Source organism: Staurois parvus, unplaced genomic scaffold, assembly GCF_062004578.1.
Source record: "Staurois parvus isolate SC_StPar_1 unplaced genomic scaffold, SC_StPar_1.0 ptg000347l, whole genome shotgun sequence".
Taxonomy (NCBI): domain Eukaryota; kingdom Metazoa; phylum Chordata; class Amphibia; order Anura; family Ranidae; genus Staurois; species Staurois parvus.
Genome location: NW_028318143.1, coordinates 13,608,278 through 13,636,165, shown reverse-complemented (window position 1 = coordinate 13,636,165; position 27,888 = coordinate 13,608,278). Strand labels below are relative to the sequence as shown.

Here is a 27,888-nt window from a genome sequence, read left to right as displayed (position 1 = left end):
TTTTTAAAAAATATATATATTTCCAATATGACTTTGAATTTATTAAAAAAAACAAGAGCTACTCCAGAAAGGGTTAATTCCCCTGAACAGCTGCTCCCTTGTTGAACATCATAGCTTTCCATTTCTGGGAGTGTCTAATTACACTCTGTGCTGGCCAAGCTCCTCTGCCATGCACTTCTTTACCTAATCTTTTATGTAGCAGTCAGGGGAGATGTGAAAGAATACTATACATACTATAGAGTTTTACTTGAGGACAGTTCTTAGTCTGCTGGGGCTGCTGAGATAACCATAAAGCCTGGTTCACACGATGTGTTTTTTAGTGCTTTTTGCAGAAATGCACTACAGTCTATTTAACATGGTTTCTAATCAGACACGTTCACCTCTATGCCTTTTTGAGCTTTTTCCTTTTTTGAACGGGTCAGGGACTTTTTTTTTAAAATGCAAAACGTTGCATTTTTGGTTCAATACACTTCAAATGTTTAACCACTTCTCTTCTGAACCATGTAGATAAACGGCCGACGGGAGTGCTGCCGAAGCGGGTTGATGTTTCTAAACGTTACCTGCGTTCACTGCCTGTACGTGCACTCCCTGGGAGTGCGCGGCACCGCAATCGGTGCCCGCTGTGTCCTCCGGATAGAGGGGAACACCGATTGCTGGACAGGACCTCTGTGTGAGGTCCCTATTCATGTGATCACTGATTGGCCAAATCAGTGATCACATGAACAGCAGTAAACAAGATTTCACTTCCTGACATCATTGCTTACTACTTGTGAAATTTGTGAATGATCACAGCGGTCACATGGTACAAGGCTATTCACAACAGCCTTGTACAGGGGCGGACTGACCATTCGGGCACTGCCCGAGGGCCCAGGGTCAGTAGGGGCCCCCATGAGATGCCACTAGTATCTTTGATAGGCATTTTTGGGTGTGGTTTGAGTGTGGGTGAGGACACAGAGGCCACATGATCCCATATTGCCCGGGGGCCCTATGTGTTGTCAGTCCGCACCTGGCCTTGTACCATGTGGCAAGCTGTGACCAATCACAGCTTTCACAGTATTTCTCAATGGCTGCAAAAATGCAGCCAGAGAGGAGAAATTATTGTTTTTATAGCCTTTACGGGTGTAAAAGCAATCAGTGTAAAAAAAGAGAAAAAAATCTTCATCACCCCCCAATAGTACATGGTGACACTGTACTGCTAGGGTGACAGTATGTTAAAACCATAAATAATATATACAAATTTAAAAAAAAATTTAAAAATTATAATTTTGGGTTATAAACTGATTTGGTGTGGGGTTTTTTTTTGTTTTTACTAAAAAGATAGCTGAACACATTTTGGCCAAGATTTGTGAAGAAAGATTTATTTGAAAAATGTTATAAGAAAAACACTTTTTTTCCCAAAATTTTTGCTTTTTCATTTATATAGCAAAAAAAATAAAAATCCCAGTAGTGAATAAATACCACCAAAATAAAGTCTTATCTGTCTCAAAATAAATGCTAAAAAATTCATATGGGTACAGTGTTGCATGACCGCGCAATTGTCATTCAAAGTGTGATAGCGCTGAAAGCTGAAAATTGGCCTGGACTGGAAGAGGGTGAAAGTGTGCGGAATTGAAGTGGTTAATCTGCCTAGCAACAAATTGCCCCCCCCCCCCAAAAAAAAAGGATAAACAAAACGAAAGGCATCACAAATATGTCAAAAACGCACTGCAGAAAAGGACAAAACACACACTGCACCAGGCCTAATTGTGGTACCTAGCAGCAATTTTTGACCTTTTGCATGTCGACACAAAGAAAACCTTTACTTGTAAGTAACATGCATCATTTCTTTTTAATGTGCATATACTCTTATAGGAAGATTTTTGTTGAAATGACTGGTCTGGAAACAGGGTCTGTGCAGGTGAAACTTGAAAAATTTGAATATCGTGCAAAAGTTCATTTATTTCAGTAATGCAACTTAAAAGGTGAAACTAATATATGCGATAGACTCATTACATGCAAAGCAAGATAGTTCAAGCTGTGATTTGTCATAATTGTGATGATTATGGCTTACAGCTCATGAAAACCCCAAATCCACAATCTCAGAAAATGAGAATATTACATGCAATCAATTAAACAAGGATTGTACATAGAACAATATCAGACCTCTGAAAAGTATAAGCATGCATATGTACTCAGTACTTGGTTTGGGCCCCTTTTGCAGTAAATACTGACTCAGTGCGGCGTGGCATGGAGGCTATCAGCCTGTGGAACTGCTGAGGTGTTATGGAAGACCAGGATGCTTCAATAGCGGCCTTCAGCTCTTCTGCATTGTTCGGTCTCATGTCTCTCATCTTTCTCTTGGCAATGCCCCATAGATTCTCTATGGGGTTCAGGTCAGGCGAGTTTGCTGGCCAATCAAGCACAGTAATCCCACGGTCATTGAACCAGGTTTTGGTGCTTTTGGCAGTGTAGGCAGGTGCCAAGTCCTGCTGGAAAATGAAGTCCGCATCCCCATAATGCTCGTCTGCGGAAGGAAGCATGAAGTGCTCCAAAATCTCCTGGTATACGGCGTTGACCCTGGACTTAATGAAGCACAGTGGACCAACACCAGCAGATTACATGGCTCCCCAAATCAACACAAACTGTGGAAAGTTCACACTGGACTTCAAGCATCTTGCAGTGTGTGCCTCTCCATTCTTCCTCCATACTCTGGGTCCTTAGGTTTCCAAATGAAATGCAAAAGTCTGTTTTTCTTTAACCCAGGTAAGACGCTTCTGACGTTTTGTTGTTCAGGAGCGGCTTGACAAGAGGAATACGACATTTGTAGCCCATGTCCAGGATCCGTCTGTGTGGGGTGGTTCTTGATGCACTGACTCCAGCCTCAGTCCACTCCTTGTGAAAGTCCCCAACACTTTTGAATGTCCTTTTCCTGACAATCCTCTCCAGGCTGCGGTCATCCTTGCTGCTTGTGCACCTTTTTCTTCCACACTTTTCCCTTCCACATAACTTTCTATTAATGTGTGTTGATACAGCACTTTGGGAACATCCAACTTCTTTTGTAATTACCTTTTGAGGCTTTCCCTCCTTATGGAGGGTGTCAATGATGGTTTTCTGTACAACTGTCAGGTCAGCAGTCTTTCCCATGATTGTGATTCCTACTGAACCAGACTGAAAGACCATTTAAAGGCTCAGGAACCCATTGCAGGTGTTATAGCTTAATTAGCTGATTAGAGTGGGACACTTTGAGCCGAGAATATTGCACCTTTTCACAATATTCAAATTTTCTGAGATTGTGGATTTGGGGTTTTAATGAGCTGTAAACCATAATCATCACAATTATGACAAATCACAGCTTGAACTATCTTGCTTTGCATGTAATGAGTCTATCTCCTATATTAGTTTCACCTTTTAAGTTGAATTACTGAAATAATATTGCACGATATTCTAATTTTTCGAATTTCACCTGTAGAGGTGTGGATTGCGGCTGAGTGAGTAGAAATGTGAAGAATTTTGAATATATATTGTAAAGCGCTGAGCAAACTGTTGTCGTTATATAAATCCTGTATAATAATAATAACACATCAAGAGACATGTAAACCCTGATAAAACTGCTTCGAGACAGAAGGTAAAGGGCTAAGGGTAGAAAAAAGTGCACGTGCAAGGTTAGTGTGGGAGTTTTCCCATTCGGAGTACACAACAGGTTCACTTATATTTCACCCCTTCTGCTTCATATAATTAGTGTACCTGCTGCTCCATTTGGCTGTCTGGAGTAAAGAGAAATACCTGGTACTTCTGGTTGGAAAGAGCATGTGACTCGCTCCCTCTACTCCCATGATGTAACACTGGAGTCCTGTTAGTAGGCTGACACCAGACTTGGAGCTTACACAGGGCTTTTTCTCTTTTCTCCTGCTGCAATCGGAGGAGCAAAAGGAAGGTGAGTTGAGCAGCTGGGATGGAAAGCTGTTGATGCTGAACTCCAGGCAGATTCTAAAGGATAAGTTCACCTTTAAAAAAAATAAAATAAAAAATGCAGGTACAGAAAATAAGTGCATTTATGTATTTTATTTATTTACTTGGATCCTGTAAAGCATTGCATCTGCTGATCACGGGTGCTGTGCAGGTCTCCTGCTGACTTGTCCGTGTATCTGTGTGCTACAAGCAGGCAGATACACACTGACAGGAAGAGATAACGAATTACCACAGCACTACCGTGGTAGTTCACTGAGTACTAAAAGCCACAAAGGCTGTTGGTACTTGTAGTTTCCAATTCACAGACCTCTGTGAATAAATGACGCTGCCGGGTGGGCAGCAAGAAGATCTTCTGCTAGCTTTCACTAGATGCAACGGAGCGGGCAGTGGCCACAGGAGTAGAAACATGTTACATGTTACACCCTAAAAACAGGCAGAACATGTAACATGTTGCCAAAGATGAACTTTCCTTATAAAAAAAAAAAATAAAAAATGATGTAGTTGTGTTTTATAAAGAAAAAAAACAAAGCGAGTGGTTATTGGCATTAGAGAATATAAGCAATCACTAAAATAGCATATAGGCTATAGCATGTTAAAGTGATTTCAGGAGTCATTTTCAATGTTTTGAAATGTTCAATATTTTTTAATACCCAGTGATCCCGCCGTGAATGGTCCTTGTGCGGACACTTCCTGTTACAGGATGACAATGCTCTGTTCCTATTCTCCTAATTGTTGTCCTGTATTGTCAACCTTACAACAAACAAGAGATCCCTGTGCTCAAATCCCAACAGCTAGTGCATGCATTTATCCATCAGGTGCTAAAGGGGTGTAACCACATATTAACACTAGAGATTCTGAAGACCCTCTGCACACTGGAATATACCCTTTCAAGCAGACTATGCAATAAATAGGGATATTTAGTTCACACATATTGCAATACATGCTTAAGCTGGCCAACTGCGTCAAAGTAATCCCTCTATGGCCAGTCCTACTCTGCTCTGCCTACGCAAATTCTACTGTGGACACAATGCTAGCATAGGGGAAAAGACACAATGGGGAGAGCTACAAGGTTGGGATTTGAGCACAGGGATCTGTTTGTTGTATTGTTGGGTCAGTAGCCAGACCTGAACCTTGTAGCTCTCCACATTGTGTCTTTTCCCCTATGCTAGCATTGTGTCCACAGTAGAATTTGCGTAGGCAGAGCAGAGTAGGACTGGCCATAGAGGGATTACTTTGACGCAGTTGGCCAGCTTAAGCATGTATTGCAATATGTGTGAACTAAATATCCCTATTTATTGCATAGTCTGCTTGAAAGGGTATATACCAGTGTGCAGAGGGTCTTCAGAATCTCTAGTATTGTCAACCTGTCATACTGGTTTCTGATTGTGACTTCAAGCAGTGCTGCAAATGCACTTTGCACAGGCATGTTTCAAGACTGTCACCATTGGGGTACACACTCTGAGAAATGTCATGCAGCCATCACTAGCGTTCATGTGTGTAGACATCAAGTATCTGCAAGGGAACTGCAGCAGATCAGGAACGCTGGAATGCAACTGAAAAAAGAAAAGCTGCAAAAAGTTTTTTTCATTTTAAAAAGGCAATTTTTTGATAAGCAGTTTGTTAGCATGCATCTGTAATCTTTTGCACACCGCTACTAAGACTAGGAGAGAGAGGCGCCATACTCAGATTCAGTCGGGAGTTTCTCAATCAATATGAACTGGAATGGTAACTGAAAAATGAATTGCCCAGTCTGGCTGTTACCAGTAATAAGAAATGAGGCGAATTTTCGCAATAGGTGCACAGGCTGTTCTAACCCTTCTCTATAATGTAGAGAGAATAAAGAACAGAGGCGTCTTCTAAGTGCAGTATTTTATAGTTTTAATAAGCCAAAAATCATAAAACTCACAATGATGATGTAGTTAAAAAGCCCATCAGTAAGGTAATGTCTTTGTGCACAAAATGTATCCTGAGTTTTTGGCAGTGGTGAAAATCCTAAAATTACCAGCTGGTGTCAGTATGGAACCATCAAGCGTTGTAATGTCAAAGCCCCTCCCCTACGCGTTACGCCACCGGTCACTTGGCTTCATCAGGGCGGATGATGGATCATCTCTTACTCTGGGATGGCTGCCACCTAAACAGTTATATAGCTCCAGACTTTTTTGTATGTTTGTTCTATATATTCACTGAATACGAGCCATTAGTGCGCTGAGCATTTTTCATATTGTTCTAACCCTTCTCTAGTCTATACAACACATCTTGGTTGGAATTCCATATTAAGATTTCCCTCTATGGGAGATGATTGAGTGACGGGCAAGTTTCTTGTGCTATAATACAGCATTAGTGGTGCTTTCAATTTGTAATCTATCTGTTTCTACATCTACATATTCCTACCCAAAAACCTCTGTGTCTGATGATTTTTTGTAGATTCATAATTCACACCACATTGCTTTTTTTTCCTTCTAGGTAAAAAGAAATGTTTATGACCTCACAAGTATTCCTGTTCGCCACCAGGTTTGGGAAGGTTGGCCGCCATCAGCTCAGAATGATTCTGTAAGTTGTTATTTTTTTGTTTTTATACAGTGGTGCAATAGTAGTATTTTACAATGTTAAGCAAACCATAGATGATGCAATTTTCTTTCTCATGGCTGTAGGAAATTGCTTGATTTCCCCATGAACACAGTCACTGTTAATGGGGGAATCCCTCCTGCTCTTGTATTCTGCTGGCAGTGAGCCTACCCGGTTGGCAGAACACGATTACTGCTGGTGGTTATAGCTGTTGGCAGTAATCGCATGCAAAAAAAACTCGGCATGCTGATTGGTCAATCGATGGATCGACTTCAGTACAACCAGCCTGCCCATAGATGGATTGAATCTCTGCTGGTCCCTGCTGAACGGGCTCGGTTTCGATACATCTATGACTGTCTTAAGCTATCAGTTACATTGGAAAGTGAGCAGGTAATGCAGGCCATAGATGGGTCAAAAACCGGCCATTTTAAAAAAAACAAAAAAGAAACATTGGTCGTTCAATAGGCCGATGTTACCACCAACGGTAAAAAAGAAAAATCGGCCAAATTTAGTCCCGTCTACGGCTGGCATTTAATTACTGCTGTCCCTGCAGAGAGCTCCACTATTATATTTGACATGAAAAGGTATTGCGGTTGCAACAATGTATCTACTTGTATCCATTTCGGATACAGATGTTTTTATTTGGATACAATGTTGCAACCGCAATACTTTTTCATGTCAAATATAATAGCGGACTGGAATTCTTAATCTTTTTCTTCTTCTTTTTCTTCTTCTTGCAGGTCATGGCTCATGCGCAGATTTTTTATTGGTAAAAAGATCGGCCGATTTGCCCATCATTGCCGGGAAAATCTGCCAATCGGCAAAGTCTGCCGATTTTTTTCCCAACTTCACCGATAAAAAAAATGTGCCAAAATCCCGAAAAATGGCTGACCAGTTAACCCTCTAACGGTGCGAAAATCGACTGATTTTTTTTTTTTGGCCGAAAAATTGGCCGATTTTCGACTCGTCTATGGCCTGCATAAGTCATCTCATTTATTGGAGTAGATTGAATGTTCCAGTGAGCCGTTTTTGTTCTCTTTATCAGGCATGTGTTGTCTAGCACTGATTCTCATTTGGGGAGTGTGTAAATCTTTAAAGATAAACTCCAGCCTTACCTCAAGTCTAGCACATAGTACAGGCTCCTCTCCTGTACTGACAATCCTTAATCTGATTGACTGTACACTGTGAGCATTAGAGGCTGCAGCCAGTTAGAGCCCACTTCATTTTGTGGTTGGGGGACATCCAAAATCATGTAACTTGTTTTCCTTCCTAGTATGGCTGTCCTTGGCCTGCTCCTTTCATCCATTGGATTTCTGTTCTTTCAATCATGGCACAGCATCATATGTGGGCTTTACATAGGGTGGTCTGCTGTTTATAGAAAGCTATGTACAAACAGCAACGGTATGCCTGCATTGCATATTTGTGCCCCTGTGCTTGTTATAGGGAGATCATTGGCGGCTAGAGAGTTGGTACAGTTGTCAGTTGCACTAGTATACAGCTCTGCCATTCTTCTGCAGTGTTTAGCTGCAAAATGACCCCATATTACTGCCTGTGTTCTACAATATGTTCTAATACAGTATGTTTCTATATATTTACTCTGCATTTGCAGTTCCTTGGTAAGAGTTGGTAGTATGTGGGAGCCCATATGGATGGAGGGTGCTTTTGAAATGGTTTACTTGTGTATATTTTTATAATGTTTTATTAGGTTTTTTTTTTATCTTTTATAAATTTTGTAATTTTAATGATTGTATCGTGTGGTGGTTACCTTAACCTCTACTCGCTGGCCGGGTGCATGTATGCGGTCTCTTGGCAGGTGGGCCTTAATGGCGAGAGGCCACATATATGCGTACCAAAATGCAAACGATACTGGGTCAAGAGTGCGCACCCGATGTGCTCCCAGCACAGTTAGCAGGGCCTAAAGGAAAGCTCCAGATCTCTACTTGCAATCGGGAGCTTTCTGATCATGTGACGGTTGGTCAATTACGGCCGTCACATTACCAAAATGCCCGGCTACGCCTTCCGACATCTAAAACATCTTAATGGGCAAGAGGCGCCGGTGGGAAGGGGTTAAAGCATTATTAAACCCAAAAGCAAACATTTATCATATTGCAGCTTATTGGTTCTTAGATGTGATGGCTTCATTAGTTTTCTTTTTTAGGCTTTCTTCTAATTTCACCTGGTGATCAGCCAATACATCTGTTGTTTTTCAAAAGAACACATTCTCTTGCAGATGTATTAACTTAAAGGGGTGAGACAAACCATAGATCACTGACAGCGATGCTTGCAATGATCAGATTATTTATGTAAAACCTTTATCCCAAAAGGAAAAAATATATTTGCTGTAACAGCTTACAAAGAATTACCTGGAGTTTAGCTTCAATTTGTTAATGTATTTAAATCTGCTAGCCCCGCTACCACTTCCCCTCCCCTCCCCCCAAACTGACAGTGTTGCTGTCTGCTCTGCCCCTGTGCTCCTTCATCCAGACTGGAGGCACTCTAATACAGGAGTTGTGTTACTGGCCCGACCAGGTGAAAACAGAGAGGAAAAGCCTAAAAAAGAAAACGAATGCAACCATCACATCTAATGATTGTTAAGCTGCAATCTATTACATTTTTGGGTTTAATACTGTTTTAAAAGTCTGTTTACTTTATTTTATTTGTTTTTATTTGTAAATCCCTTTTTATTTAAACTAATGGCTGGTCACCAACACGTTTCAGTTGTTTCCAAATCCTCTTGTTTTCGGGGCTTAAGGTTATAATGTTCTGCCTACAAAAGCTGTTACAAGTTAAATGCTGTCCCTGGCACATCCTGACAGTTTAGAATGAACTATGGAAACTGTTACAATGCAGTGGCTACCCCCCCCCCCCCATTATTTATTTTTGATACCTTTTTTGTACTTCTTTATAAGAGGGCTTCTCCATGCCTGGTACTCTCATGTAAAAACTGAGAAAAAACATCTAAAAATCCCTTCACCAACTGTTGACGAATCAGAATACAAAACTGCAATATAGCTTATTACTTGGGTTTGCACAAAAGTTTTACATTGTCTTTTTTTTTTTTACCGCAATAAGAGAAACTATATACAAATCACTATACATCCCTTTTAAAGTGTGAACATCCTAAAAACATCCTGAAATGTGCACACAAATGTGGATGAAACTTGTTATACTGGTACTCCTGTGTGAACTTTTAAAAAGTAACAAGTTTCACAAGATACTGTATATGGCCGTTCTCTCTTAATGCTTTATAGTTAACCCTGAAATGGTGTAAAAGTTAGGGTGTGAATTACACATTTATTAAAACCTGTTTGTGTGACATTTTCTGGTGATTTAGGGATATATTTATAATTGTTTTCATACAACTTTCACCCAAGATTCACACTTTTTTTCCTAAATTAATTCAATTAGAAAATGATGTGAATCCTGGGTGAGAGTGTTTTCCCTACAAATATGAGGTACATAGTAACTGTTTTGCCATATGAATGCTATACACACACATACAGTCATGGCCGAAATTGTTGGCACCCTTGATATTTTTCCTGAAAATCAAGTATTTCACACAAAAAAGGTATTGCATTAACACATGTTTTGCTATACACATGTTTATTCCCTTTGTATGTATTGGAACAAATATAAAACAGAGGCAGAAAAGCAAATATGACATAATGTCACACAAAACCCCAAAAATGGGCTGGACAAAAGTATTGGCACCCTTAACTTAATATTTGGTTGCACACCCTTTGGAAAACATAACTGAAATCAGTCGCTTCCTATAACCATCAATAAGCTTCTGACACCTCTCACCCGGAATTTTGGACCACTCTTCCTTTGCAAACAGCTCCAGGTCTCTCTTATTGGAAGGACACCTTTTCCCAACAGCAATTTTAAGATCTCTCCACAGGTGTTCAATGGGATTTAGATCTGGGCTCATTGCTGGCCACTTCAGAACTCTCCAGCGCTTCTTTGCCATCCATTTCTGAGTGCTTTTTGACGTATGTTTGGGGTCATTGTCCTGCTGGAAGACCCAGGATCTTGGACGCAAACCCAGCTTTCTGACACTGGGCCCTACAGTGCGACCCAAAATCCTTTGGTAATCCTCAGATTTCATGATGCCTTGCACACAGTCAAGGCACCCAGTGCCAGAGGCAGCAAAACAACCCCAAAACATCATTGAACCTCCACCATATTTTACCGTAGGTACTGTGTTTTGTTCTTTGTAGGCCTCATTCCGTTTTCGGTAAACAGTAGAATGATGTGCTTTACCGAAAAGCTCTATCTTGGTCTCATCTGTCCACAAGACGTTTTCCCAGAAGGCTTTTGGCTTACTCAAGTACATTTTGGCAAACTGTAGTCTTGCTTTTTTATGTCTCTGTGTCAGCAGTGGGGTCCTCCTGGGTCTCCTGCCATAGCGTTTCATTTCATTTAAATGTCGACGGATAGTTCGCGCTGACACTGATGCTCCCTGAGCCTGCAGGACAGCTTGAATGTCTTTGGAACATGTTTGGGGCTGCTTATCCACCATCCGGACTATTCTGCGTTGCAATCTTTCATCAATTTTCCTCATCCGTCCACGACCAGGGAGATTAGCTACAGTGCCATGGGTTGCAAACTTCTTGATAATGTTGCGCACTGTGGACAAAGGCAAATCTAGTTCTCTGGAGATGGACTTGTAACCTTGAGATTGTTGATATTTTGCCACAATTTTGGTTCTCAGGTCCTCAGACAGTTCTCGTCTCCTCTTTCTGTTGTCCATGCTTAGTGTGGCACAGACAGACACACAATGCAAAGGTTAAGTGAACGTCTCTCCTTTTTATCTGCTTTCAGGTGTGATTTCTATATTGCCCACACCTGTTACTTGCCCCAGGTGAGTTTACAGGAGCATCACATGCTTGTAACATTCTTATTTATCCGCAGTTGTGAAAGGGTGCCAATCCTTTTGTCCAGCCCATTTTTGGAGGTTTGTGTGACATTATGTCGAATTTGCTTTCTTTCCTCCCTTTTTTTGTTTTGTCCCAATACACACAAAGGGAATAAACATGTGTATAGCAAAACATGTGTTAATGCAATACGTTTCGTGAGAAATACATGATTTCCTGGAGAAATATCAAGGGTGCCAACAATTTCGGCCATGACTGTATATACACACATACATACACACAAATATATATACACACACACATATATACACATATACATACACACAAATATATATATATATATATATATATACACACACACACACATACACACACACAATTATATACACAGATATATATATATATACACACACACAAATATATATATATATATATATATATATATATATATATATAGATATATATACAGACACACACACAAACACACACACATATATATATATATATACACACACATAGACACACTTCCTGCCCGTAGGACATCATATGACGTCCTGGACTTTGAGTGGTGATACGGAACTGATGCCTGCAGCTAGAGGCATCCTAGAAGCTAATAGTGTTCTCCTATGTGTCCATGCCCACCATTTTATGCCAGAAGAGTTTTTCAAGCTTTAGAGTTTAGGAGCAGAAAAAAAATTGTCTAGTTTTTCGGAGCGTTTTCCCAGCATTAAAAAACGCTAAATGCGCTATTCCTAACCTAAATGCGTTAATCCTAACCGCTATTTTTTTCATGTACTGTAAAAACGCTAATACAGTGCTTAACACTCCTAAATGTTACTATAACGCTACTACAAGCTGGCACAAAAATGCTGCTATCAGCGTTTTTCTCAAGCATTTTTTTTTTTTTGAGCTTATAAAAAATGCTAGCGTACATGGAACCTTTATGTAAAAGTACTGGATTGCTTTTACTTGCGGCGGGATGGGGGTCTCAATGCCTTCTTCGCTTTTCCAAGTTTTCCCATCCCATGGGGACCCCGGGATTTAAGGCTTACCCTAGAGATGACCAAGAACCAGGACGCTCTTGATCATCTCTATGGTCTAAGAGACTGGAAGCAGCGAATGTTTTGTCACTTCCAGTTTTGCAAATTACTGGCTCATGAAAGCATCTGATCTAACCAATCTCTATTTGATCAGATGCTTTTAAGGGTAGAGGAGACATCTGAGGTCTAATAGACCCCAGATCTTTCCATGCAGAGTACCTGACACTACCCATGCTATCACAATGGATGTTGTTCATCCCTTGTGATCGCAATAAAGTTGAAAAAAAAAAATTAAAGAGACAGTGTAAAAATATTTAAAAAATTGCATGAAGGTAAAAAAAACCTTCAGTCTTTAGAACCACTTTAAAGAAAGCCTGTAATAAATGTAATGTCTTTCTGGTAACACGATTGTATGAAATCTGCCCCTTGAGCTCTGAAACCCAGAGAACCCGGTTCTGCAAATACCGTCTTATCACCTTATGCTGGCCTCCTCTGGTGCCTCACCATGTTCACTCATCAGCGTTGGAGTGCGGGATGGAAGTTGGCCCAAGCTTGGCTTAAGTTCCCCGTCTGTATTCGCAGAACTGTGCACCCCAGCACTTTGCATGGTATAGGATCAGGTACTTCAGACACCTCTGGTTATCTGCATTTAATTTTTATATCTTTTATCTCGATGACAGGTTTTCTTTAAAATCTGCGGTCTTCCTCGTCTATTTTCTGCATGCTAGGCTTCATCAACCTCAACATCACTACATTCTTAGCTGATCTTGTTTGGATAAGGGCTAAGCTCTGTTTTCATTGCAGCATTCTATGATGGACACACATTCAATGGCGTTTTTTAGATCTATTTATATCTTTAACACACAAGAACCATTTTAAAGCCTCGGCAACCACATGCACAGTGGTGATATGTAGATAGCTGCGGGGGGCATTGTTACAGAGCAACCTGCATGCATTTCATATAGTAGACGCCTGGTGGAAATGGTCTTAATATATCCAGTTGAGAGCAGTTCCTGACTCCCCACATGAGTCTCCTGCAGCTGAAAAATTATCCTCTGGATCAGCAGTTGTAACTCTAACCTGCAGATGATCCTGGTAACATGTGAATGTCATTCACATTCTGGCTGGGTGTGATGACAGTGCATGGTTGAACAGAATAAATGTAATCATGTGTTCTTAACACTCTGTTCTGTTTGTGGCAATTTGCTTTTATTAAGAAGAGCTATGTGAGATGCCCAGACATGACCGTACAGTGCTGCTAATGATGTCGTTTGGATGCAGTTTTGAGCCAGTTGTCTTATGGTATGGCTGTATGATGGGATGGTTTGAGGGGCATCCTGTCAGCACGCAAATAATTGTTCCTGTTGATTCCTAAATAGTAAGATTGGTCAAGACCCAACTGGTTTGTAGATATTGATCAAATCTTTAATGGCCATAGGTTCTTTAAATCTGGATCACAAGGAGTGTAGAAAACATGTACAGTCCAATGAGACAGTTGTCTTATGGTATGGCTGTATGATGGGATGGTTTGAGGGGCATCCTGTCAGCACGCAAATAATTGTTCCTGTTGAGTCCTAAATAATAAGTTTGGTCAAGACCCAACTGGTTTGTAGATATCGATCAAATCTTTAGTGGCCATAGGTTCTTTAAATCTGGATGGTAAGGAGTGTAGAACACATGTACAGTCCAATATATCGGCACATATTTGTTCAGTATCTCAGCAGGTTTCTCTGTGGATGTTGTGGATCACGATCTTTACAAGAATGAGCAGTATCATTCATTTTATTATTTATTAATTACAGGTATTTATATTGTGACTGACCACATATGTCCCTGCTCTTAGGGAGCTTACAAGCTAAGGTTCTTAAAGCAGAGCTCCACCCAAAAGGGGAAGTTCCGCTTTAAGCCTTTATTCCCTGCTCTCCATTAGGGATTGGCACCTTTGAGGAGCGGGTTTCCGAATTTGACAGGTACTCGCTCCCATTTCCACTGCGATTGCCTAGGTGATCGGAAGCGGAAGTTGTCATCCCCCTCCCTATAGTCTTCTGGGCACGTGACAGGTCACAGAAGACTACGTGGCCATTCACAAAGCGCAGCGCCTCTTGCGCATGCACAGTTTGCACACAGCTGTGAAGCCGGGTGCCCACACTGAAGATGCAAGTCCAGGGAGAGGAGACGGCTGGTGAAACCAGGAGTGGTGAGGACACCGCTGGACAGAGGGACAGGTAAGTGTCTGTATTTTAGAAGTCAGCAGCTACAGTTTTTGTAGCTGCTGACTTTTTATTTTTTTCAAGTGGAACTCTGCTTTAGCTCCCATCCATAGACACACTTTATAGGACCAATTTAGACTGGAGCCACTGTGGGAGGAAACCCACGCAGGAACAGGGAGAAGGGATGCTAACTCTGTGCATATAGTGCCCTGTTTGGGCTTTGAACCGACAACCCTTGTGCTGCCAGGTGGAAGTGATAACCACTTAGCTATTGTGCTGCCCAGCAGCAGTACGCCCCTTTCTGTCAATTCCTGCCACTGTGCCTAGCATAGAAGGGTTTATTTGGCTGTGGCGTTTAGATTTGAGAGGTATCTAAGGTCCTGATGACATGTAAAACTGTAAGTTGAGTATTGTTGGTATAGCAGTCAAGCTTCTCCTAAAGCTTGCCATAGATGGTTCGAATTTCTGCCGGTTCAGTAGGGACAGACCAAGATTCAATCCATGCATGGGCAGACTGTACCCAAGTTGATCCATTGATTGACTTGGGTACAACCAGCATGCCGGATTTTTAGCATGCGATTATTGATAGGACTATGCATAGAGAAACCGTGGGTGCCAAAGTGTAGAAGAAAAGGAGCTCCAAAAAATAATGAGCTGATAAGGTGGTTAGATGCAAATTAAAGCGTTTCTTTATTGATGTAAATATTACTTGATTGTTGTCTCGCCATTTCACTGAATCAAGACTTTAGGGAAATGAAGACACAGCACATTGAGTTGTCTGGACATTCTGAGACATCCTGTACCTTCATGCCCTGAACAAGGGGGATTCTGTTACCCCACCCCACACTGGCTATCAGCTTAAAGTGGAACTTTAGTCAGAAAATGAAGTCTTGCTAGATCACTGCAGGCTGGCTGCTTTTGCAGGTATAGCTGTACAAAACATTAAAAATAAGTGCCCATACTGTTTAAAATACAGTAATACACTGTCTCACCCTGATCTGCACATGCTCAGTTGCTCTCCGTTTTTAGCAACTGTGCCGAGTTTGTAGAGGCTCATCGGCTGACAGTCTAAAGATTAAAGCGGAACTAAATCTATCAATTTAACAGTTTCAGAAAAACAATTACATTCCCATCACATGCCAGGAATGCAAACTGTCACACATGCCTGTGTTCTCAACCCAACTGTCAAACCTTCAAATGGCTGGTGTTATAACTGATCATATGTGCAGCTCCTTGGCAGATTCCTCGACTGAAAAGGATAGGAGGGTTCACTTCGGCTTTAACTGCTGCTCAGGATCTCTGGGCTTCAACAAAATGGCAGCCTCCAGTAGGAAGAAATAGGAATAATGATGGAGGCAGTTTACAGCACACACTAATTTTGGTAGCATAATTACTATTGTTGAAGGTTTCTTTCTTTCTAAAGAACATTTTTTTGTCAATTGTTAGGAGTAAAATTCCACTTTAATAAAAGACAATCATTTTTACCTAACCAACGGACTGATCTGTCCTTATTCACATTCCTATCTTGTCTTCTTCACTTTCTTCTTTTTTATCTTTCTACACTTCACGTTTGTACCCAATGTGACACGTTCTGAAACTGTATATATATATATATATGAGTTAATGTACTGGTGTCCCCAACGAGAATACTTTATTCTAATGGAATTGGATGACAAATGGGATGTCTGTGGGTTCTTTGAGGTTTATACTTATTTATATCCAGCCAGAGGTATTGCAAAGGTCAAGGTAGAGCAGTGTTTCTCAATGTTTTTTCGGACAAGGCACCCTTTAAAATTCCACACAGCCTCCAGGCACCCCATTCTAAAATGTAAAGAATTAAACAAATAGTTTTATGTAACGCAGCAACCTCCTCACATGTAGGACACCCAACATTAGAGATCATTTATTCTTACAAAGCTAATACACCTCTGCACACTGGTACTGACTAGTATTCCGGCATTTCTCCCACACTCAGTTAAAGTGTCCCCAGTGCCGATGGAGAGGGGCAAACAAGCATGCAGGTGCCTGACATCCTCATTACACTGTTCAACAGGTAAAACGTTTTGGGCATAAAATTAGCTAATCTTACATAATTTTGGGGTGCTGAAAACAAAAATGACCCTAAAAAATGTTGATTGGCTCTAGTTTCCATGATATATTCACCCATCTAATGACGTAAGCCATTCAAAATTATGATGCAACTTCAGCTGCATATTGCGCAATTGATACTGGTGACCAATAGAAAATTGCATGTATACTGAGATGATGCAATATTAGCCTTTAATTGCATCACTTCACTGCATAAAAGCTGCAGTATCTGTAGCTGATTGTAGTTCGACAGCGTCTTTACATTTCGTTTTATGCTTATATAGGCTACTCAGTAATGCCTCGAACTTGTGTGAATAAAGCAGATCATTTCTGCTATATCTGCGGTGAAATAACTTTTATCTCACAAAAAAGGAGGATAACAGGAATGATTAAGAAAGCCTACAACTTGTATTTTGGCTGCAAGATAGGAGACCAGGACAAGAGCTGGGCACCACATATATGCTGCAATTCTTGTGGGACGGCACTGGAGCAATGGTTGAATGGAAAAAAGGCATCTATTCCTTTCGCTGTGCCAATGATTTGGAGAGAGCCAACAGATCATGTTAGTAATTGTTACTTTTGTATGGTGCCTCCAATTGTAAAAGGGCTAAATAAGAAGAAAAAGTTATCTGTGCACTATCCAAATATTCCATCGGCAATACGTCCAGTTCCTCATGGAGAGGGGCTACCAATTCCTAAAGCACCAGAATCCTTCGTGGTTGAGTCAAGTGAGGAAGAACCTGAAGCGTGTAGTCACGTGCAGTTGTAAGAGATAGCCCTTTCCTCGAATACAAGAGAAAAGCCAAGAGAAGCAAAACCGACACAAACTGAAGACAAAACTAGTGAGAATCCTAAGTATTAAAATGATTCAACTTAGCTTATGGCTATAATTTTTCTTGGTAATCCTATGCAATATATTATGCCATTTAGACTTTGTTATGTAGTCAATATCACTTGCTTTATATTTGTGGAAAGACATCTATCTATATAATTATTGTGCATTATGTAGTCATTACGCCTATAGTAGAAAACTTTCCGTTTACAGAAAAACTAGAGCCAATTGACAAATTTCATTGTTATATTTGAACTCAGAATGTGAAATTCATTAAGAAATGGATCCTTTTGTTTCCAAAACTAGCAAAAAATAAAAATTTGTTGAACAGTGTATCAACCAATTACATCATTGTTTGTTAGGATGCCAGCAGCTAGTCCCCACAGTGCCCAAGACTGTAATGCTGCACAATAAAAAAAAAAGTAAGAAAAAGGCAGGCTTGATCTACATGCTGGCAATTTAGGGCAAGTTTTTGGAATTTTGCCAAGGCACCCTGCTTGAAAGACTGGGATATAGAGTATGCTGAACAAGTGAAATGACTCGGGTGATACAGCAAAATGAAATGAATCCTCCTACAGAAGTTGAACCTGTTTATCTATATCAGAATTTACACATCATCTCTTCGCTCTGAAAAGCAGGGGGTGAGGAGCTGAAGTTACATCAGTGAGTAGAGTTCTGAGAGCTGATTGGAGGGAAGAGTCGTCGTCCCCCCTTCCCCCAACACACCCACACACCCTTGCACACAGGAACAGAACTGAGGCTGTCAATCTGCTGGAGTTCTTTCCCCTATCACCATTTTTCTCTTGGTGTCAGGGAAACTTGTCAGAAGTGACTCATGCTTATAGCAAAGGAATGAGGCAGTTGAAAGAAATGACACTTAGTGATCTGGATTGAGTCAAGCACACACTATTGAGGGATATGCTTTGTTCATATTTTATGTCTGAGGTTTACAACCATACTAACTCAACACATAACTGAGAACTGTACAGAAACATTGTTGCTGCTGGCAGTTACTTCACTTGTGCTTCATTTACTTGTTTGTTGTTAATGCAGTCTTCATAAATCACCCCTTTTTATCTTCTAAACATTGTTAATGGTAGATATAGATTTTAAATGGTTGTTTCTTGAGCTCATTCCAGACTCTGTATATACTCCTATCCATTCTACACTATGTGCTCCATTATTAGGCAAGTGAGCATTTTGACCAAAATTATCATTTTTATGCATATTGTCCAACTCCAAGCTGTAGAAACGTGAATGCTTGCTAGGTTTATGCATATAAGGTGATGTGTATTTGTGTAATGAGGGAGGGTGTAACCTAAGGAGATCAACACCCTATATCAAGGTGTGCATAATTATTAGGCATCTTCCTTTCCTCCGACAAAATGGGCCAAAAAAGAGATTCAACTGACTCTAAAAAGTCAAAAATTGTAAAAAGTCTTTCAGAGGGATGCAGCATTTTCACAGAACCATCAAATGTTTTGTTACAAATAGTCAACAGGGTCTCAAGAAACGTTTTGAGAAAAAAAATTAACTGCCAAATATTTGAGAGGATAAGAATGTGAAGCTACCAGGAATCCATTATCCTCCAGTGCTGTCATATTCAAGAACTGCAACCTACCTGGAGTGCCCAGAAGTACAAGGTGTTCAGTGGTCAGAGACATGGCTAAGGTAAGGAAGGCTGAAACTCGACCACAATTGAACAAGACACATAAGTTGAAATGTCACAACTGAGCCAAGAAATATCTGAAGACAGATTTTTCAAAGGTTTTATAGACTTGTGAGATGAGAGTGACTCTTGACAGACCAGATGGAAGGCCCATAAGATCTGTAATGGGCACAGAGCTCCACTTCAAGGAGGTGGGGTACTGGTATGGGCTGGTATTATTAAAGATGAGCTAGTTGGACCTTTTTTTGTTGAAGATGGGCTCAAAATCAACTCCCAAACCTACTGCCAGTTTTTAGAAGACGCTTTCTTCAAGCACTGGTACAGGAAAAAGTCTGCATCTTTCAAGAAGACCATGATATTTATGCAGGACAATGCTCCATCGCATGCATCAAAGTACTCCATTGCATGGCTAGCCAGTGAAGGCCTTAAAGATGAAAGAATAACAACATGGGCCCCTTCCAAACCAGACCTAAACCCTATTGAGAACATGTGGGCCCTTCTTAAACAGAATATTTACAGTGAAGGAAAACAGTACACCTCTCTGAACAGTGTCTGGGAGGCTGTGGTTGCTGCTGCACAAAAACAAAAAGTTGATCATCAGCAGAACAAAAAACTGACAGATTCAATGAATGGAAGGCTTATGACTGGTATTGAAAAGAAGGCTGGCTATATTAGTCACTGATTTTTTTTTATTTTTTTTTTAAATGTCAGAAATGTTTATTTGTAAATTTTGAGTTGTGTTTATTATTCTCACTTTAACAGATGAAAAGATTGGAAAGTTTTCATTTTTCATTTAGTTGCTTAAAAATTCTGCGCACTAATAGTTGCCCAATATTTGTGCACACATATATATTTTCCCAAGAAAATGAAAACCTCACTTTACTTTCTTAAATATTTGGGTTGGAGGTTTATTAACATTTTGTATTGACTGAGAGCGCCGTAGTTCAATAATGAAATGAATCCTCAAAAATACAACTTGCCTAATAATTGTGCACTCAGTGTATCGCAGTAGACCTTACCTTGGGACTCCTCAGTACATTGACTTGCATGCTGGCAATACAAAACTGAAGCCGGAGGGAAGGGGTTAAAAGCTGTTGGCTGCTGGTGGTCTTTGCGTATCCAAATGTCATGTTCTGTATATGGCTACTCTTTTAAAAAATACAAATGTAAGCATACTTTTGAAATTAAAAGTTTGGGGTTCAAGTAGACTAACAGTCATAGGAGTAAACAAAATTGAGATGTGTGTAGCCACCCTCCCTTACATTTAATGGCTGAAAGATCTAAAAAAAAAAAAAAAAAAAAAAAAAAAGGAACAAAAAACTTGTATTCCTATAAAATATTAGTGTATGTAATCTGCTAGACCGGGTGTCGGCAACCCGCGGCTCCAGAGCCGCATGCGGCTCTTTTTCACCTTTGCTGCGGCTCCGGAGCACACTGCCCACCAGGTGACAGGCAATAGGGTTGCCGTAGCTCAGTGGTCGGCAAGCCGCGGCTCTTTTAACCTCCCTGGCGGTTTTCCCGAGTGTAGCTCGTGGTAGAATTTCTATACCACGAGCTACACTCGGGCTTACCATGCGGCGCTGCTCTGGGGGTCCCTGCAGCACTTACCTTGTCCTTCGTTCCCGCGATGTGTCCCCTGCAGCGTCCCCGGCCATCTCCTCCGGCCGATGCCGGCATCCGGCTTCTGTGTTCCGGTCCCCGTGACGTCGGGACGTACGGGCGCCGCCGGCGGCGGGAAATTTAAAAAATTTAAAAAATGTCTTTTTTTTTTTTTTTTCAATAGTAAAACATTGCTGTTTCATCCCATTTCACATACATATTGTCCCTAGTGCTTTGTCCTGTCCCCTGTCTGCATTTTGTCTGTTCTTTCTGCCTGGAAACTTAGAAAAGTCCATGGCGTCCAAAAAACGTCCCTTTAGGTCAAAAGCGGTTTTAGACCGGCTAGAGAACAGCGATAGTAAATCAGAACCACTTGCAGAATTGAGTGATAATGATTCGTGGGTAAATTTTCCTAAAAATTACAGCCTACAATAAAAAACTATTTCCATGCGAAAAAATGGTACCGCTTTCAGCACAAAAAATCGGAAGGAATCATACCGCCAGGGAGGTTAATGCAGCTCTTCTGTGTGCCGGGCGCCCGCTCCCCTCCCTCCTCTCGGGCGGCCGCCCCAAAAGTCAGGACTCTGCAGCTAGCCCAGCAATGGGCAAACTACGGCCCGGCGGACCTTATAATCCGGCCCGCGGAGCGTGGCAAACATTGGCTGTCAGGATGTAGGCGGGGCAGCGTTACGAACTCCTCTCCTCTCACAGTCCGCCCTGAAGACCAGAACTGCGCGGGAACACGGCGAGAGGAACGCGCGGAGTACAGGTAAGTGAATTGACACAATATGGGAATGAATTACTATAGGGGGGATGAATTACTATATGGGGGATGAATTACTATAGGGGGGATGAATTACTATAGGGGGGATGAATTACTATGGGGGATGAATTACTATATGGGGGATGTATTTTCAGTTTTAAAAATGTGGCTCTCAAAATAAATTTCAATCGTGGTTTTGGCGAGATTTGGCTCAGTTGAAAAAAAAGGTTGCCCACCACTGACCTAAGGCTATGATTGTGATTATGATGATACACTGTGGCCCTGATTAACCCTTTGCTTACTGGGCCCTTAAACCCCCTTCATGACCAGAGCGCTTTTTGCAATATATGCAGTGTCGGATTTGTTTTAAATGTTGCAATGGTTTTGCGGCTCCCAGTCTTTTTTTCCCTCTCGGAAATGGGTCCAAGTGGCTCTTTATGTCTTAAAGGTTGCAGACCCCTGTGCTAGACCATCTAACCCTCCCCTCCCCCCAGATTAACAATGCTGCTGTTCAAAGGTGCCCCTGTGATCCTTCATCGAGAGTGGGGGCACTCTAATACAGGAGGTGTGTTACTGGCCAGATCACCAGATGAAAACAGAGGGAAAAATGCCTAAAAAAAAGAAAACCAATGCAGCCACCACAACTAATGATTGGTAAGCTGCAATATATATATTTTTTGTTTTTGGTTTAAGGTCGCTTTAACAGACCTAAAGGGACCAAATCAAGAGAAGTTCATCACTAGAGTTTACTTACCCTTTAATACTTAAATATTTTAAAAGGCCCTGCTATTAACAACTGTGGTAAAGTTTTAGTTTAGATCACATTCTTCTTTCTGTTCATGAGTTCCCTTCCTAAATTGATAAAACAAAAAGTTTGCTTCTTTTTTCATCTGTTTGCATATCTCCTTAGTAGATCATTTACTCTGTGTATGTAATGTAATAATAAGATGGGGGTTTTTTTGTCCAAAGCCATTTAAAAAAAATAACTGTGACTGCATTCCTCTTCAGAGATGGACACCTACCTTTTTTTCTGCGGTGAAATCTGGTGCTCTGCAAGACTTGTCAATAACACATGTTCTCCAGGGGGCTGCGGTGGGGGCACAGCTAAAGAATGTTTTCAAGCTGTGATAGTGAAGCTGAGATTCACACAGAGGACAAACCCCCAGAAATCTCATTTTGCACATTAACAAGGGCACTTTTTGGTTTATTTAGTGCAGGAATAATTTTAACACTGTGAATTAATATGCCTGGTCTAATTAAAGAAGATGTTTATTTTAATCCCCATAGACTTATCACTTTTTGTAGCCAACTCTTTGGCAATGCTGCATGAAGGCTGTCGTTATGTATTTTTGCAATTACTCATAGAGGAAAAAAAAATAATAATCAGGTGGACGGTGTTAGTGTAGCATGTGCTATAATTATGTGGGATAGTTCAATTGTTTTCAGCACTTTTTAAATGTTTTTATTTTTGTAACTTAATCCAGTTATATTGTCACAGCTCAGTAAGGTATCCGATAGTGTATCTTCTACGTTTTCTTTTGGTTCTTGTTTTAAAGTGAACCTGTCAACAAAAATCATATTGAACTGATATAATTGCTTCACAGCAGGTCTGCCCATACTTTTTATAGTATACAGTGGGTGTACAAAAGAATCACCCCCCTTTAACCATCTCTAATCCGTGCCATTTCTGGCACTTTTTTGTTCACATGTAACAATCAGTATTTTTTTCTAGAAAATGACTTAGGACCCACAAACTTTATATATATATATATATATATATATATATAAAAAAAAAAATTTTCCTTAAAACAGAGGCTCTAGAGAATAAATTGGTGGGTTTTTGCAATTTCTTATGTCACACGATATTTGAGCAGCAGTTTTTCAGAGGCAATTTTTTTAAAAAAAAATACACTTTTTAAAAATTTTAATAATATAATATTTTAAATATAAAATATGTTATGCCGAGTAAATAGATTATAAACATGTTGCGCTTTAAAATTGCTCCCGCCCATGCAACGGCGACAAACAACGTAAATTTTACTATTTATTTCAGGTACTTGTATAGCGCTGTGAATTTACGCAGCGCTTTACATATATATTGTACATTCACATCCTATCCATAGGCGACACTTTAAAAGCCTCTACAGTTTATCACTTTAGATATACAGAGGAGATCTGGTGCTAGAAATACTGCCCATGATCTGATGGTCGCGGTGATACCTCACATGTGTGGGACGATTGCTGTTTGCATGCGTGTGGGACCGATGCACGTGTTCACTTTTGCATGAAAGCACGGACGGAGACACTTTAAATTTATTTTCTTGAATTATTAGTTTATTTAATATTTTTATTTTTACACTGCTTTAAGTTTTTTTGCTTGTGACAGCAATAGGCACGTAGCAGGTGTTCTTTAGGGAGAGGTCTGGGGTGTTTAAGACCCCCAAATCCCTCTTCTGTGCTTAAAAGCATTCATAACACCAAGGTTGGTTTTTCTGAATGCCTTTTATTTTTTTTTAAATGGCGCCATTTACTTCCGAGTAAACTGGAAGTGATGTCAGGTCATTGCTTCCAGTTTACTATAACAGAGAGTCGACCCTGGCTTTGTTCGGCTGTCCACCTAGCTGGCCGCTTGGGTCTCCTGGTGGGATGGGAGAGCCAGAGCAAGCCGCTGCGGGGGGGGGGGGGGGAGGGGTTTGAACCACCCCCTCCGGGTGCTTGTAATAGCAATTGTGCGGCTAGTTAACTGCTCTGATTGCTATTACAAGAAGGCCAACCACTGGTTACATTCCAAAAAATAAAAAAATTAAAAGATACCAGGGTGATGTCTGTAGCTGCGGGCATAGTCCCGGCATAAGCAGCGAAAGTCCAGCAACGTACGGGAAGTAGTTCAAATAATCACATTTTGTTGCTTTGCAGCCTGAAACGAAGACAGACACAGTTTTTGTTTTATCCAGCTGTGTTTACTCAGTGCAACTTAAAACATCCAAGAAAAAGATATAACACCAACATGTCAGAAAAAGCTAAAAAAAAACGAATTCAAAAACAGAATCACTGAGTTTGGAAAGGATCACCCCCTTGTGTCAGTATTTTGTTGAATACTAATTTCCTAATTGGGTGCATGGAATTTAAAAATACAGATTTGGAATTTTAAGCCACCGCTTTCTAACAATTTGCTACAAGTGCCCTTCTATGGGTTGCAAAGAAGAACACGTTGCTTTCTTGGAGCAATGATTGCCAAAGTTCTAACTTTGCCTCCTAGTTAGTACTGGCATTTGTTTTAGCCCGCTAGGCTCTGGGCAAAGTATTTTTCTGATGAGAAGCCCAGGCACTTGTAAAGAGAAAAGGATGGAACCTGAGTGTGGCACATTTCACCTCGGCTTGTCATAGCCGAGCAGGTCTAAAATGTGCCAAGGGTAGCAGGTAGTTTTTTTTTGTGTTAACTTCTCTCCTTTTGCGGGTGATTAAAGATAACCTGTTATGTTTCTAAGGGGTTCAAACAGCAATAGAAGAGTATACCCAACTCTTCGGTGGCCTTTGCCTCTTACCTTTTCTCTATTTCAGTGCTCCACAATCCTCTTTGGCATTCAGGTGTATTTGATGTCTTAGTTCACCACCATGTGTTAAGTGGTTGATTACAGATTATCACAGTTGTAAATTAATTTACCATTGTGCAGTTGAATGATCCAGAGGTCTAAACTTTGAGCCAGAATCCATGATGCATATTAGTTTAGCTTGCCCTTAGATTTTCATGTCAGACCATTGTACATTTCAACATCTGCAAGGACAACAATGCAAATCTTGTACAACATGATCTATCCTGACCTTCACAGTCCAAGCAGACATCCATTGACCATGCAGAAGGCCCTCTGACGCATGCATAGACGGCTTTTTGTCCGAGATATCTAATATGACTTTTCTTTACCACTGATCTCTCTGTATAAATGGCACCTATTTATAAATGTACAGCTGTAGTTTTTAGGCATTTTGACTTGAAGTGATTGTAAAAATTTAGTGTTTTTTTTTCTAAAATAATAAATATGTTGTACTTGCCTGCTTTATGCAGTGGATTTGCACAAATCGGCCCCAGTCCTCCTCTTTGGGGGTCCCCTGTCAGTGCTACTGACTACTCCTGCCTTTTGATTGCCCCCATCGCAAGCCGCTTGCCATGGGGGCACTCGTCCGGTCTTGATCCTGAACCGCACTGTGTGTATCTATCGATGCACACAGTGTGGCTCGGCCCCACCCCTACTCTCTGCTCACAGGATTTGATTGTTAGAAGCAGGAGCCAATGGCTCCCTCTACTGCCGGGCCTCCTGTGAGAAGAGGGGAGAGAAGAGCAGTGGGTTTAGGTAATTTACCTTTACAACCGCTTTGAGTTTTAAACATTGTCTTAAAAAATATAAATGTAATAGATTATTATAATATAAATTTAGAGGAGGTATAATTTAATTCAAACACATTTCATTAGAATCTGACCATAGAATAATAATAATGTTTTCTGAATGGTTGTATTTCAAAAATCCAGTACACCAGCTTCTGCTATTTCCTGTTACAGTGCCACTAGATGTAAACTTTGCTCAAAATTAAAATATATTCATCCCTTTATATGTAAGGGCTCTTTGTGATGCCAATTTTGCAATTATACCAGTTTTGGCTTGTTAGCTAAGCTGTCAAAGATAAGACATTGTAATGTAATACCAAGTCTTATATTTATACACTTTTATAATCCTCCTGTTAGCATTTAGAAGTGTGCATTATTGGCCTTTAAAACACACTGATGTACCAGTCGAGATCTGGCTTCGAAAACAAACAATTTTAAGTTCTAGCCTGACTTATCAGGTTTCCTAAAATGTAAGCCTATTTTGAGAGTGAAAGTTTTTCTTGAAGGAACCCTTTCATGAGAGTAGCTTGGGAGAATGGCTTTGTTGACTTCTTGTTCTGTAAATGCTAGGTGCTTGGCTGTCATACTGACACTCTTGCTTCTTGTATGTAGACAAGTACTTCTTACTTTTCTCTAATTTACCCAGCCTCTATATTTGTTCTGGTTTAGGGCTCATTTACACCAGATGTTATAGGGCTATGCTGGCAGTGGTTTCCATGTATAGATAAGGACTTTTTTCCCATGGTATCAGTTCACACCACAGTGTTTCTGTGGTGTGGGCTGGAAAAAAAAGTATTGTGTGCATTACTTTTTTTCAGTGCAGACATCACATTATGATAATTTCAGTAAAGTTCTGTGAAAGAAAAGGTAAGATGGCATTGATGAAATGGCCACACTGGCATTTGGGAGGCATGGAGGGTGAAAGTGTAAGCTTGAAGCAGAGAATAACCTGCTGACAGCTTAGGTGTCTGTTTATGAACCAGCAGTAATAGATCGCTGCTCAGTTCTCCGACATTCTCGTAGAACACAGTTCTCCTGTGAATGGCTTTTATGAAGCAGTTCTCCGAAATAAGGGAGAACGGTCTCCAAACGCTGAAAAATGGCTGATTTTACTATAATCTCGTGAGATTACAGTAAAAGATCAGTTTACTAAGCAGAGGTAAATTATCTCTGCTTAGTTTGCGGTCCCACCGATTCTCCAGCTCTGGGCTCTGGGCTGGAGAATCTGGAGGGAGAACACAGATCTCCAGTGAAGGGTTGAACATGTTCTCCTGAGTGTCATAATCTGTGAATGACCAGAGAATAGCTGCGAGAATCCTCAGAATCGCAGCTATTCTCTGTGTCATAAACGGACACCTTAGTTTGTTGACAAAATGTATCCATTTTAATTTAGACTTGCATGCTTATATATAGTATGACTTTAATTGTACGTGTGTGTGTGTATGTATTTATGTGTATATAAATATATATATTTATATATAAACATTGATTATCTCATTACAATGGCATCTGAAAGTCAGTTGGATATATTAGGCAGCAAGTAAACATGTCCTTGAAGTTGATGTGTTGAAAGCCGAAAAAGAATGGGCATCACAATTTGTTGTCTATGGGGCTGCGTAGCACAGACTGGTTAGGTGCCCATGCTGACCCGTGTCCACAACTAAAACCGTCTACAATGGGCACATGAGCATAAGAACTGGAGCACGGAGCAATGGAAGAAGGTGGCCTGGTCTGATGAATCAAATTTTATTTTACTTGATGCTTCATAAATTCCCTGATCACAGTGGATTTTTTCTGCAAGATAATGCACCCTGCCACACTGCAAAAATAATTCAAGAATGGCTTGAGGAACACAACAATAAGTCTGAGGTGTTGGCTTAGCCTCCAAATTCTGAAGACCTCGATCTAGTTGATCT

The 27,888-nt window shown here is 40.6% G+C and overlaps 1 protein-coding gene across 1 annotated transcript in view; it reads left to right on the top strand.

The window, feature by feature from the left end:
- Positions 1–27,888, top strand: part of FAF1 (Fas associated factor 1) — a 426,653-nt gene that overhangs the window by 187,370 nt on the left and 211,395 nt on the right. Inside the window, exon 8 of the mRNA XM_089684458.1 lies at positions 6,412–6,498. Within this exon, the coding sequence (XP_089540584.1) occupies positions 6,412–6,498 (87 nt within the window). The remainder of the gene's footprint in view (positions 1–6,411; positions 6,499–27,888) is intronic.